Here is a 13,064-nt window from a genome sequence, read left to right as displayed (position 1 = left end):
AACCAGTGGAGACAGGTGATGGAGTGTCATGTGGGAGGAACAGAGAGTACAATCTGGATGAAGTGCAGACTAGAGAAGTACTAATAGAACACAAGACATGATCCATGTTTAAGCCAACCTGAACTTTTCCTTGAATTAATTTGTGGTCAGAAATTTTCCACTTTCTCCTTTAGTCATTCTTTCCCTCTTTTCTGTGTTTTCTTCTTAAGCCTCTAGTTTTTTAATGATGTTGAATTACTTTTTTCTCTGTGTTGCTTTGATCCCTGTCAACTTAACTTCTCTCTACTTTTGCCTTTCACTTTGGTTCTCACATATATCAATTTCTGAAATATTCTCTTTTGATACTGGTTGGCCTCATGCCATAAAACTCAAAAGAAGGTTTTTGAAATTCCAGTCTAAGTTTTCTGATCTCTTTTTCAAAATAAATCAAGACATTAGCATTATTTTTTGCTGTATGTTTTATTATTAGTTAGCATTTCTGGACTTCATGTTAAATGTAAAATTTCAGTGTCTTTAGGTTCTTCAGCTTTTCCCTCTTCCAATTTAAATAGCTACTTAATTTTTGCTTTGTTGTTGTTTGCTCATTTTCAGTGGTGTCTGACTCTCCGTGACCCAATTTGGGGTTTTCTTGGCAAAGATATTGGAATGGTTTTGTCAATTCCTTCTCTGGCTCATTTTATATATGAAGAATTAAGGAAAACAGTAGTGACTTGCCCAGGGTCACACAGCTAGTTCAGGTCCAGCATTCTAACTATTGCATCACCAGGCTGCTCCCCTTTTTGCCCTTATTTCTTCTCATTAGGGCTTATTTCTTGTAGGAATTATCCTGCAATAGTCTGCAATAATGCATTGTTGTACAACTTAAAGCAAATGACAACAGAGACACAAAGCAGTGCCGAATCCTTGCCTACAACTGGCAAGATCTGTTTCCAATTTTATTATAAAATATTATGTAGGCAGAGTGAAAAACAGTCCATGTCTTCAGTCCATTTCACTTGTGTTCATAGTTTGTCAATGTTAGAAGTAGTAAGTATTGTGTGCGGTAAAGGACTTGGGAGGGGGGAAGAAGGAAGGAAGGAAGGAAGGAAGGAAGGAAGGAAGGAAGGAAGGAAAGGAGTAATGATATTTCTGATTTGTTCCTATGCATCTTGTTCCTTTACTGTCTCAGAACATGAAAGAGTGTCACTCTCTCTGTTGTCCTCCATTTCAAGCTAATTAATAATCACAATTTTTCCAAGTAGGGAGGAAGAACCTGACAGGAGCAGTTGCATCACATTGGCCACAAGGGTTTGGTAGTTGCAATTATTGTTATTATTGTTGTTATTACTAAATGTGCCTTAATAGGATTGAATCTGTACGTATTTATTTTGAAACACTGACAATTTCTAGTGGAATACTATTATATCAACTGTGATGTGTGGGAGGAAATAATCTTGTTAATTAGAAATATTCGACAGTAAAAAAATATATAACACTATATCACCTTGTGTAAATCACTTGGCATTTCAAAAAAACTATTCAAATTTGTTTAGCCTTTCTAATGAGAGATGTTTAGGGAAATTTAAAAATCTCACTTTATACAGGATTAAGGACAGCTTAGCCCTCACTCAGAAGCGAAAATTCTTTAGGATACTAAAGACTGAAAGCCTTCTTCATTCAAAAGTGAAATTCCATTGTCAGGAAAATCACTAATATCCCCAACTATCAGGGGAATAGGTCTCATTCCTAGTACAGGATCTGCTGAAGTGAAACTGCTTCTTTAGTTGCTAGGAAACAACCAACTCATTATATGCCATTATCAGCACCCTAGAGAAGGAAACTGGCATCTGCCTCACATTTGGGGATATTGGAGATTGAAGTAATAGCACCGCAAGTGCTGCCAAAAATCCTTGGTCTCCCAGGGTTTGCTTTGTGACTACAGCAGGTGCTGACATCAGCCCTGTCTTTGAAGTTTTCGTTCCTGTAGCTTTTTTTCAAACTAAAGAGATTTCTCCCAATATTCCATATTTTCAAATTCAAACCTCTACATTTCAGCTAAGTTATTTCTCTGGCAAATCTAGTGGGGGGGGTTGGGAAGAGCTGCTTGAGGCTGAAAAATTAAAAGAGTTGTTGATCAAATGGAATTTAAGGAATCTTTATGTGTATAATTACTAAAAATAATGTTCAATGTGGAAGGTGAAAGGAAACATAAAAATATCAGAAAGAAAACACAGGTACAAATGATTTTATTACCTTCTATTTAACTGACTATTATACGTAATTTTATAACTTATCCTCTGACCAAAGATCTAGAACTGTGTTGGCAAACCTATCTCACACCTGCCAGAGGAGGCTGCTCCCCTCCCCCTCTCCACACACACCTGATGACATTTCTCAAATGAGCAACCACTCTGCCCAGCAGCCAATAGGGGCGCCTCCTCCCTCCCCTGTCTGGAATAAGTTGTGGCAGGGGGCAGGGCGCAGGGCACACATGTAGTAAGTTTGGGCACTTGGTCTCTAAAAAGGTTGCCAACACTGACGTAGAATGTTGTAGAGATATTACCTCATACTTTCAGTATCACTGAATGCAATCATAATAACAACTAATATTTACATGTTTTAAGATTTTCAATGTACTTTATATACATTACCTTAATGATTCCTAACAAAACCCCTAAGATTTAAGAACTACAGGTATTACTCTTATGAAAATCAATAAATGCTACATTTCTTCATATAATTTATGCCCTTTTTAGCAGATTATTTGCTACTAAGATGGAACAGGGGAATATACCTAGAAATTGCTTGATGTTGACAGAAAGAATGCAGGGGACTTCTAAGTCTGTAGCTTCTGAGGCCTAGAACATAATATGTCCCCTATCTAAGATTCTCAAGGCCAGGTAAGATAACCAAAGAAGAAAGAAGCCTCCACATTCCTAAAGTCCTTCATTCAATGAGTCTTTTATTAAGCAGTCCTGAAGCAATATTCCCTACATATACTTTTAACTATAAGGCTATTTACATTTGGCAAAAATCAAGTGAGCCATGCACCTATGTGCCTGCAATAAAGTTTTATGAACCCATAACATGTTGTATTGGCCTTGTCTTTGATATTAAAGAACTATATAGGTAGACTTTAATTCAGTGGTAACACATTAGGGCTCAAAGAGGTAGCTGGAAATTCAGAGCTGGCATTTACCAGAGGCAGAACCACAAATAGTTTTTGCTCCATGAGAGGGGCCAGCACATTTTATTCCAAAGAGATCAAAAGGAAAAGAACTCACAGGTGCAAAAATACTTATAGCAGCTGTTTTTGTAATGTCAAAGAACTAGAAACTAATGGGGTTCCTATCAGCCGAGGACTTGCTGAACAAATTATGGCATATGATGTAATAGAATATTATTGTACTATGATAAATGATTGAAAGATGGTTTAAAAGAAATCTGGAAATACTTTTATAAACAGATATAGAGTACAGTAAGAAAAGTACTGAGAAGAATAATTTAGGTAGCAACATTGTAAACTGCGATAGACTTAGGAATTCTCAACAATGCAAAGACTAACCATGATTCCAGAAGATTAATCATAAACTATGTTGCCCATCTCTTGATAGATTCAAGATGCAGAATGAGACCTATGTTTTTAGAAATGGATAATGTTGGGATTTAGTTTGATATTCTATGCATATTTGTTCTAAGGGTTTTGTTTTACTTTTCCTTTTAAATTGGGAAGGAATAGTGGGAGAGAGATAAAATAAATGCTTGTTCATTGAAAAACAAAATTTTCAATTTATAAAAAAAGAAGGGTCAACACAGAGTCCTATCTGTCAGTCAGAGATGTACAAATGCCCCAAGGAACTCCTGAGGCCTTGGGAGCTCTTAGGTCACTTAGCTTTTGAAGTGACTACCTAGAATATCATTGCCCTAACAGTGACTGCATGTCCCAGGCTTTCCTAATTACCATTTTCCCTTAAGGTTAGAAAGCAATGACCATCAAAGTGGATAGGTGTCACCACACATCAGTCAATGAGCCCTGAGTAGAGGAGATGGAATTTGAACTATCCCTTGAAAAATAGAACTGGATAGGCAGAACTAAGGGAGAAAGGCATTCCAGGAGGAAGGAACAGCATAACCAAGGCAGAGAAATGGAACAGCTGTAGGGTCTATTTGTTCTACCTCATATTGGATCTTCCCTAACATATGCATTTTTCCACCCTGACTCTGAACCTCTTTTCCTCATATTTCACATCTTTGTTTCCTGAAATTAAACTTTTCTCCTTTGTTCTTTCCTCCCAAATTCTTTCCAATATAAGTAGGCTCAATGCTGCTCTACCCCCAAACTGTACTACTAAAAGCTCTCTACATTTTCCTGTATGACCCATCCTCCTTGGGTCACATTGTGAGAACACTTCTATTTTGTTTCTTATCCTGTCATTTTAATAGATATTGGGATTCTTTACCACCATCCCAACAACCCTGTGCCTCTGGATGCCTAGTCTCAAAAAGGTCTTGCTTCTCCCACATTCCCTGACTTAGTGGAAAAACAGGAAGGGTACAGTTATTCCTCCCTTGCTAATGAAGTTTCCAGAGCATCGATTCATTGATATCATGCCACTTCTCATTTCAAGTCCATGCCAATTTATACTAGCCTTTTCAAATCACCACCACCACTACCCCCTTATGCCTCCAAGCTGTATAAGAGCAAAAACTATTTTTACTTTCTCTTTTCATGACCAGAATTTTTAGTCTGGCATATAGAACAGAAATGCTTGTTGACTGATTGATTAATGCCCTTCCTTATGGACTTCAGCATCTGATTGGTATTTTTCTTTTTTACCACAACTTCAATGACTTCCACATACATATTGACACTGGCAGCATGGTTATAACCTCAACTTAATCATCAGATAGCTATGCTTCACTTTCAAAATCCTGTGTTTGCTCTCCTTTTCTCTAACAACAATGTCCTTACCTGTCATCTTTCTTATTCCCTACTTCTATTACTACTGAAACTTTCCTATGCTGTTATCTGTGAAACTGGCATTTCAATCAGTCCATTAACCCCTTTTTGATTAAATTTGACACCCTGACTAGTCTGACTATAAGTCCATCTACTTCAATGGTGTTTTCATCATCATCATCATCATCATCATCTCTCTCCTTGTCCTCACCTTTTGGTTCCCTGGCATCCTTTAAAGTCTCAGCTAAAACTCTACCTTCTATAAGAAGTCTTTCCCAATTCTCTTTAATACTACTGCCTTCCCTCTGAGATTATCTCCAATTTATTCTGCATATATCCTATTTGTACATAGTTGTTTGTATGTTGTAAACTTCATTATATTAGTAAAATCCTTGAGAAGAAGGAAAATTTTCACCTTTCTTTCTTCCCAGTGTTTAATACAGTACCTGGCACATAGTATGCCCTTACTAGATGTTTGTTGATTTCACTTCAATTCACTAATTCCATACATTTCCCTGTCCTTGAACTTTCCACTATACTGAATCTCAGCCTTACATCATCCCCTTTCTCTGTTTTATCTGCTTTTACTTCCAGGCTTTCAATGTGGCTGGAAAAACTTACAGAATTGAGCTGAGATCAACTGGCCCACCTCTAGCTAACTTCAAGTGGCTCCTCACCCAAAATTCCCTTCATTCATTTCTCTTTTATTCCGTAGCAAACTCCCCATAACAGCTGATCTGAACCTTCTCTACATCCTCAAAACTCTAATCCCATTGCAGCCTTCCTCATTCTCTGCAGATCAATTTGCCTCTACCATACTGAAAAAATCTAAACCACATGGCAGGAACATCTTTATCTACCCTCATCTCTGCTTTAAAACATTCTTTCTATACTTCTGCTTTCTTTTTCTTCCTTCCTTCCTTCATTTCTTTCTTTATTTCTATCTTAACAGAAGAGATACCTCTCCCCCTTTCCATGTTCCACAATGGCCTATCCTGATCACCTTCCCTCCACCTTCCTACAGGATCTTGTTCCTATAATTATCCCTTCATTCACTAGAATTTTCAATCTCTCTTTTCCTATTCTCCCGTCTGTCTGAAAACATGTACAAATGTCTCCTATTTAAGAACAAAATCATTAGATTCTACATCAAGATCCTGAAAATGTCATTATATTCTTTTTAAGCAAAAGCTTCCTTTTCTTTTCTTCCTTTTATGGCCAAACTAAATCAATAATTTATACTCACTGTCTTCATTAATTTATGTCATATATACTTTTTTAATCCCTGAAATCTGACTTCTGCCTTCACCATTCTAATGAAGCTATATTCTCGAAAATTACCACATCAACCCTAAATTTACTTGTCTTTTCTCAATACTTATTCTCACTATTCGGTAAGCACTGACCATCTCTCTTTCTTAAAACTCCTTCTTCAGCTACATTAATACAATGATCCTCATTTTTCTACCTTCCTGATAAATTCTTTTTTGTCTTCTTTACTGCTTCCTTTTAATTCTCTTACCATTTAATTGTAGGGATTCCGAAATCTTCCTGTCATATATTCTCTCCTTTGGAGCATGATAGTTAAACAAACAAGTATTTATGAAAGGAAAATTAATTCATCTAAGTTATAGTAGGAGCAACTAATTATTACTAATCAAGCTGGGATTGGGGTCTATGAAAGTAAGATTAAAAGGGAATGAAACTATCCTTGGGCCTTAATTAGTCCAAGGCATTTAGTTTGCAATCACTGATGAAGCTTTCTGGTTACCTAAGGTATAAATGTCTGGCATATGAGAAGTTGGTGCTTCTCAGGCTTAAGAGATTTCCTACAACAAACTCTTCTGACTGGGTGCACCATTATGACAAATAAGGAGAAGGAGATTTTAGTTCAACTGTATCAGTGCCATATCTTTGCTGCATATTCTTTCACTAGAGTAAATTTCCCTTTCAAAAAAAAAAAAAAGGCTTACTATGTGCTATGCTTACTATTTCGTAAAGGATTACTATGTATTGTGGTAAGCATTGTGGATATATATAAAAAAGCAAAAAGAAAATATATCCTCAAGGGGCTTACATTCTAATAAGGGAAGTTAACACATAAAAGAGAAAAGGAATATTGTGGTTAAGTCAAGCAAATCAGAAGCAGAATGGAATAATGGCCTCAGTCCTTCTTTAAAACAGAGATTTCAAGAGGAACTCACTGATTGGGGAAGAGAAGTACAGAGCTAGAAGAGTGTTCCATGGTGAATCTCTAAAGGATTCAACCAATTTTTTCACCCATACCTTCTCTTCTTAGGTCTAGAGTAATAGCCCAGTTCCCCATTAGACATTTACATTTGGATGTGCTTCCAGCAGCCCAAATTCAATGAGTCCAAATCAACGTTATCACTTTCTCCAAAAAAAAAATCTACTCTTATTTTAGGCTTCCATATATCATTCAAGGTTACTATCATTCTCCCAGTTACTAGGCCTGAAAGGGCAAAGTCATTTTTATTCCCCTTTCTCTTTGTACCTTACATTCTTTCTGAGTCACCAACTTCTTAATAATAGCACCTTGATTTTTTCCTTTCCTTTCTACTATAGTTCTTGCCATCCTCATTCTGCCCTTGTCACCTCACTTCAGTTACTTTAGCAATGGTCTTAAGTGGTCTTCCTGACTCCTCTCTTATGTTCAATTCCATATAATGACACCAATCATCCTAAACTCTACTGACATGTCAACTCTACTCAGAGACCTTTAATAATTCCTCAATGATTACAGTTTCAAATTCAAGCTCTTTGGCCAAGCATTTAAAGGTCCTCCAAAATCTGTCCTAACCTACCTCTCCAACCTTATATGCCAATTTCCCAAACTAAGTCATTTGTTCTGATCAGGACAAATCACTCTTCAACCCATGGACCTCATTCTTTTCTACCACCATGGCTTTCCTCATGCTTCTTTCTCTGTCTAAAATGACATTGCTCCTTAATTCCACCAGCCTAAATCCTCTAAGGTCCAGTTTGATTTCTACCTCTTCCAATGTCTCTGATCATCTCATTCCTTTGCATTCCTATCTGCTTTTCTAAATCCTTTATTTGATATTTAATTACATACTATCTTCAACTATTCAGAGGAAGTGCAGTATAGTGGACAGGAAACAGGTAAGTCACTTCATCTCAGCATATCCCCTGAAGTTATTAAAGACTGTAAGTTACAGATACATTGCTAATATGTATTGGTAGAAAGGGCTTATACACCAAGAATTCCTTACTCTAATGAAAAGGCCCAAACTAAGATCCTTATTATTTTTAAAGAGTTTTTATTGATGCCTAGTTTTGATTTCATCTATATTTTCACTCTGTACTCCTCCCCCAGCACTTAGAGAACTATCCCTTATACTTAAAAACTGTTTAAGGAGAAAGTGAAAAAACTAGTAAAACTAATAAGCACATGGAAAAAAATCTAGCATTAAAGGCAATGTTCCACATCTGTGGTTACCCATTTTTGAAAACAGAGCTGGGAAAGTGTCTTCTTATATCTCTTCTTTTGGGGCAAGCCTTGTATTATTATTTAACTTGACCTAGCTCTTCTAATAGATAGTTAAGTTTCTAAAGTTCCAGGAGCTTCTCAATGCTTCTGTAACCCCTTTAGCAAGTAGCAGAGAGTTATGCATATGGATCATTCAAAAAGCATTGTTTTAAAGGAATGAATTCAGATTATCAACAAAATGAATTATTCAAACTTCTTAAATTGTCATCAATTTAATTTAATTGTCATACCTATTTTATGGGTAACAACATGAGGTTGATTTTTTATTGTAGAATGAATTCTCACTGCCACCAGTTCATTTCCAATTTGCCTCCACATACTAACAATTGAGGTATAGGAAAGTAACACAAATTAATTTGCAAACAAGCGTGATTAGAAACTTAAACCTGCTGAAACATACACAAAAAAAACCTACATAAGCACAAACACCCAAACAGAATTCATTCCTAAATCTAACATAAATGATATTGGAATTATTTTTTTATTTGGGCATACCCACTTAACTATTGCCCTTTTTACATGTATAATTAAAAGTTGGCAATAAAAATACATATGATTCCACAGACAGAGACAGTATCTCACCTATTATGGAGCAATTTTAAGTAGCAGATACTGTAATATGTCAGCTATTTTTACTCAAAGAACTTCTGTACAGTCCTTACAACAAAAAATAGCTACAACGTGCTTAACAGTAACTCAGAGGAAGGCAAATTAACTGTGTTATTATATAAAATAGATTTTCTCTTATGCCTGGAGACTCCACATTTCTGCAATACTGGATAAAATAAAAAAATTAGGACTTTTAATACTTAGAGTAAATGGAAAAGATCAAATCATGTAAAATTGAAATTTCGTGCTGGCGCCACAAATTCATTCAATTCATCTAGTGGAATCCTTTTAAAAAAACCTCAGACTTGGATTCAAATTCCAGTGGTGCCCCAATTAACAAGCAAATTGACTACATCCATGCCATTAACAAGATGGCAGTTCATTTCTTACCTGCCTAATCAGTTTCTCTATGGCTGACATCACCATAAGTCCTCTCCAAACAACTGGTGCAGTCTCTTCTACCAGGAAACCCATAGAAATACTACAACAAGAAAACAAAAATAGAATTTTCACACATAAGAGATAAAAAGAAAATAATTCTGGAAAACAGCTTAAGGTAGATAGAGAGGAAAATATACTTACCAAGAGATGCCATAATTCAAAAGGGGTCTCATTAAGTTACCTAAAATAGGAAAACAAATAACTGTTTAGAAAATTGAGTCATTACTTCATTATAAATATATCAGCATGTTTTCTTGTCAACAGCTATCAGTCTTGGCAGTGAAAATGGCTTTCTCCAATTACACCAGTAGGTAATTCTTTCTCCAAACGAATTTAGAATGAGGAGTCATTATTTTAATGATTTTTTTCAATATTTATTCTGCAACTTCCAATTCATTCAGTGCAGTTTTCAATAGTTCAGGCAAAACAAAAGCATGTCATTTACAGATTCCCATAAGACCCAACTTCTTAAAATATTTTGGAAATAGCATCCTTTTATACAGAAACAATCCTTCTGCACCTTGGGATTACTTTATATTCAAGAAACTGCCTCAATAAATAAATGTGCATAGTCAAAGCATTTTAAATTTCATATTTTGAATAACTTTCAAACCCTAATACTAATCTGTTTATTTACTACAGAAAAGGAGGAATTCTACATCATAGTTCTCTCAGGATTGGCATATTCTTTCCTTTGTCTATATCTTCTCTTTTACCTCAAATTGAAGAAAAGCTTTTAAAGGGTGGGAAACCTTAGATTTTGTACTAATGAAAAGAAAAATATTACCAATGTCAAAAAATAGCATTCTGATAGAGAACAAAAAGTGGGAGAGGGGGGGGTTATACTTACTGATGATAACTGACCAATGTAGTTTCTTATATTTAACTATCAGTTTCACAAATAAGTTTAAAACAAATTTGTGATTCTGAATTTCAAATGTATGGAATTTACAAAATAATATACAAATTCATTTTGTATAAGTCAAAGCTTAAAACTTTGATATTGTTCTGGATCAGTATTGGCCAGATTATGGCAAAAAGCTGGATAAGTTGCCTGCTGAATTAATCCATTAGTAGACATATCTTGGAGAGACTATACAAATGGTCTAAGAATTAGCTGAGCCCAAAAATAAATAGAAGGAAAAGGTCACTATGGATTGCATTTGGGAAACTACAAAACACTCATGATCTCAAACTACTCCTTAACATAATATTCTCCTGATGATAATATAAGGCTATAAGGCAAAGAACACCATTATTTCTAAAGAATTAAAATTGTGGGTGGCCCAAAGGCAAATAGAAAGGTACATTAGATATAAGTAGACTTCACCACATTACCATCAGGGACTTATTCAAAAATGACTTAAGAGAAATCAAACACATATGGGTCCAAAAAAGGAGATGGGTCAGTCATGAAACTTGGAAATATCAAAAGTTGCACTGGCATCTATAAAATGATAAACAACCAAGAATTTTTGAAAAGGTATAGATAAAAATCACTCAAGATGATAGAGCATGAACAGGTTGCAATCTAAATCAATTAATGGCAGGCAATTAAAATAAAAAATTCAAGTAATATTTTAGACAGTCACCCTCACACACTGGCACACACACTAAAAAAAGACATCATTCCTAAGGCTTAGGAGATTAAATAAGAATAGAAGATAACAGCACAGAGTGAGCTCCAAATGGATATATAGCCTGAAAAGAATTATACAAGAATGAAGAGAAGCATTTTGAAGGAAAGTGGACTAGCTATACCAGATTTGAAACTACATTATAAAGTGGTCATCATCAAAACAATCTGTTACTGGCTAAGAAATAAAATGGATCAATGGAATAGATTAGGCACTCAGCAGTACTAAATGACCATAGTATCCTAGTGTTTGAAAAACCCAAATATCCAATCTTTGGGGGAAAAAATCACTATTCAACAAAAACTGCTGAGAAAATTGGGAGACAGGAAGGCAGAAACTAGGCACAGACCAGTGTCTCACACCATATACCAAGATAAAGTCAAAATGCATATACAATTCAGAAATAATGGGTGTACCATAAACAAATGAGAATAGCACAAATAGTTTATCTCTCAGACCTATGGATAAGGGAAGAATTTATGAACAAACAAGACAGAGAGAATACAAGATGTAAAAGAGATAACTTTAACTACATTAAGGTATAAAGGGGTTGCACTAACAAAACCAGTGCAACAAAGATTAAAAGGGAAATAAGATCCTTGCATCAAATATGCATAATCAGAAATAAACAAATCCTCACATTGATTATATCTGAAAACATATCTCATTTAACACCTTGAGTTCATTGCTTCTCCATCAAGAAATAGAAGATATGTTTTATCACTAGTTCTCTAATTGTGGTTGAATAAACATTGAATAAAGTTTTAAAATCTTAATTGTTTTTCTTTCCGATTTTATTGCTATTGTATAAATTATTCTCCAAACTCTACTAACTTTATTTTGCATCAGTTCATATAAGTCTCCCAAAATTTCTCTAAAATGGTCCCTTTCATTGTTTCTTTACAGAGCAATAATTTCCCATTCCTCAATTTGATGACTTACCACTTAGTTTCCAGTTCTTTGCAACTTAAAAAAACTAAAAGCTGCTAAAAATGTGTGTACATATGAATTGTCCTTTCTTTAAACCCTTTAGAATGCAGACATCATAATGTTATTACTCAGTCAAAGAGTACCTCAGTTTAGTGCATTTTTTTAGTACAATTTCAAATAGCTTTGCAGAATGGATGGACAAACTCACAACTCTACCAACCATGTATTAGTGTGCCTGTTTTCCTATAGTCCCTCAAAAAACTGTCATTTTCCTTTTTAACCTTTTTCTTGTCACTCTGTGTATGAAGTATAAGCCAAAGCTGTCTTGTTTGTTTTTTTTTATTTCTCTAATTACTTCTGATTTAGAGCTGAGATATCAAACTTGAAAACTCTCTGATGGCCTGAACCAGATTAAAATTTAACTGAGAAATTTTTTTAATACAAGTACCACACAGATAATGTTCAGCTGTGGTAGTTTTTAAAGGAAATGCAGCAGCTATAAGGATCCATTTCTATTTGAGTTTGACACCAGTGATTTGGGGCATTTATATATTTTGTATATACTTATATGTAGACATGTTTCTTACAGTAAAGTATAAGCTTCTTGAAAGCAAAGACTATCTCTTTTTTTTTTTTTCATTTTATCCACAGCACCTAGTATAATACCTCACCCTTAGTGGATACTTGATAAACACTTGAATAAGTGATTGATTAAAATGGAGGATTATATCTCAGGAAACAGAATCATTTCAAAAGTTATTACACTAGAAATAAATAGTATCCCTAATATTTTTTAATATTTTTTTAACATTTATTAATAATCATTTTTAACATGGTTACATATTTCATGCTCCTATTTTCCCCTTCACCCCCCGCACTCCCCCCACCCATGGCCGACGCACTTTTCCACTGGTTTTGTCATGTGTCCTTGATCAAGACCAATTTCCCAATTGTTGGTGGTTGCATTGGTGTGGTA

At 35.1% G+C, this 13,064-nt stretch overlaps 1 protein-coding gene across 1 annotated transcript in view; it reads right to left on the bottom strand.

The window, feature by feature from the left end:
* Positions 1–13,064, bottom strand: part of NUBPL (nucleotide binding protein like) — a 358,007-nt gene that overhangs the window by 230,265 nt on the left and 114,678 nt on the right. Inside the window, 2 exon segments of the mRNA XM_044660005.1 lie at positions 9,471–9,561; positions 9,663–9,702. Of these exon segments, the coding sequence (XP_044515940.1) occupies positions 9,471–9,561; positions 9,663–9,702 (131 nt within the window).

The sequence above is a fragment of the Gracilinanus agilis genome, chromosome 2 (assembly GCF_016433145.1).
Source record: "Gracilinanus agilis isolate LMUSP501 chromosome 2, AgileGrace, whole genome shotgun sequence".
Taxonomy (NCBI): domain Eukaryota; kingdom Metazoa; phylum Chordata; class Mammalia; order Didelphimorphia; family Didelphidae; genus Gracilinanus; species Gracilinanus agilis.
This window is presented reverse-complemented; position numbering and strand designations above follow the sequence as displayed.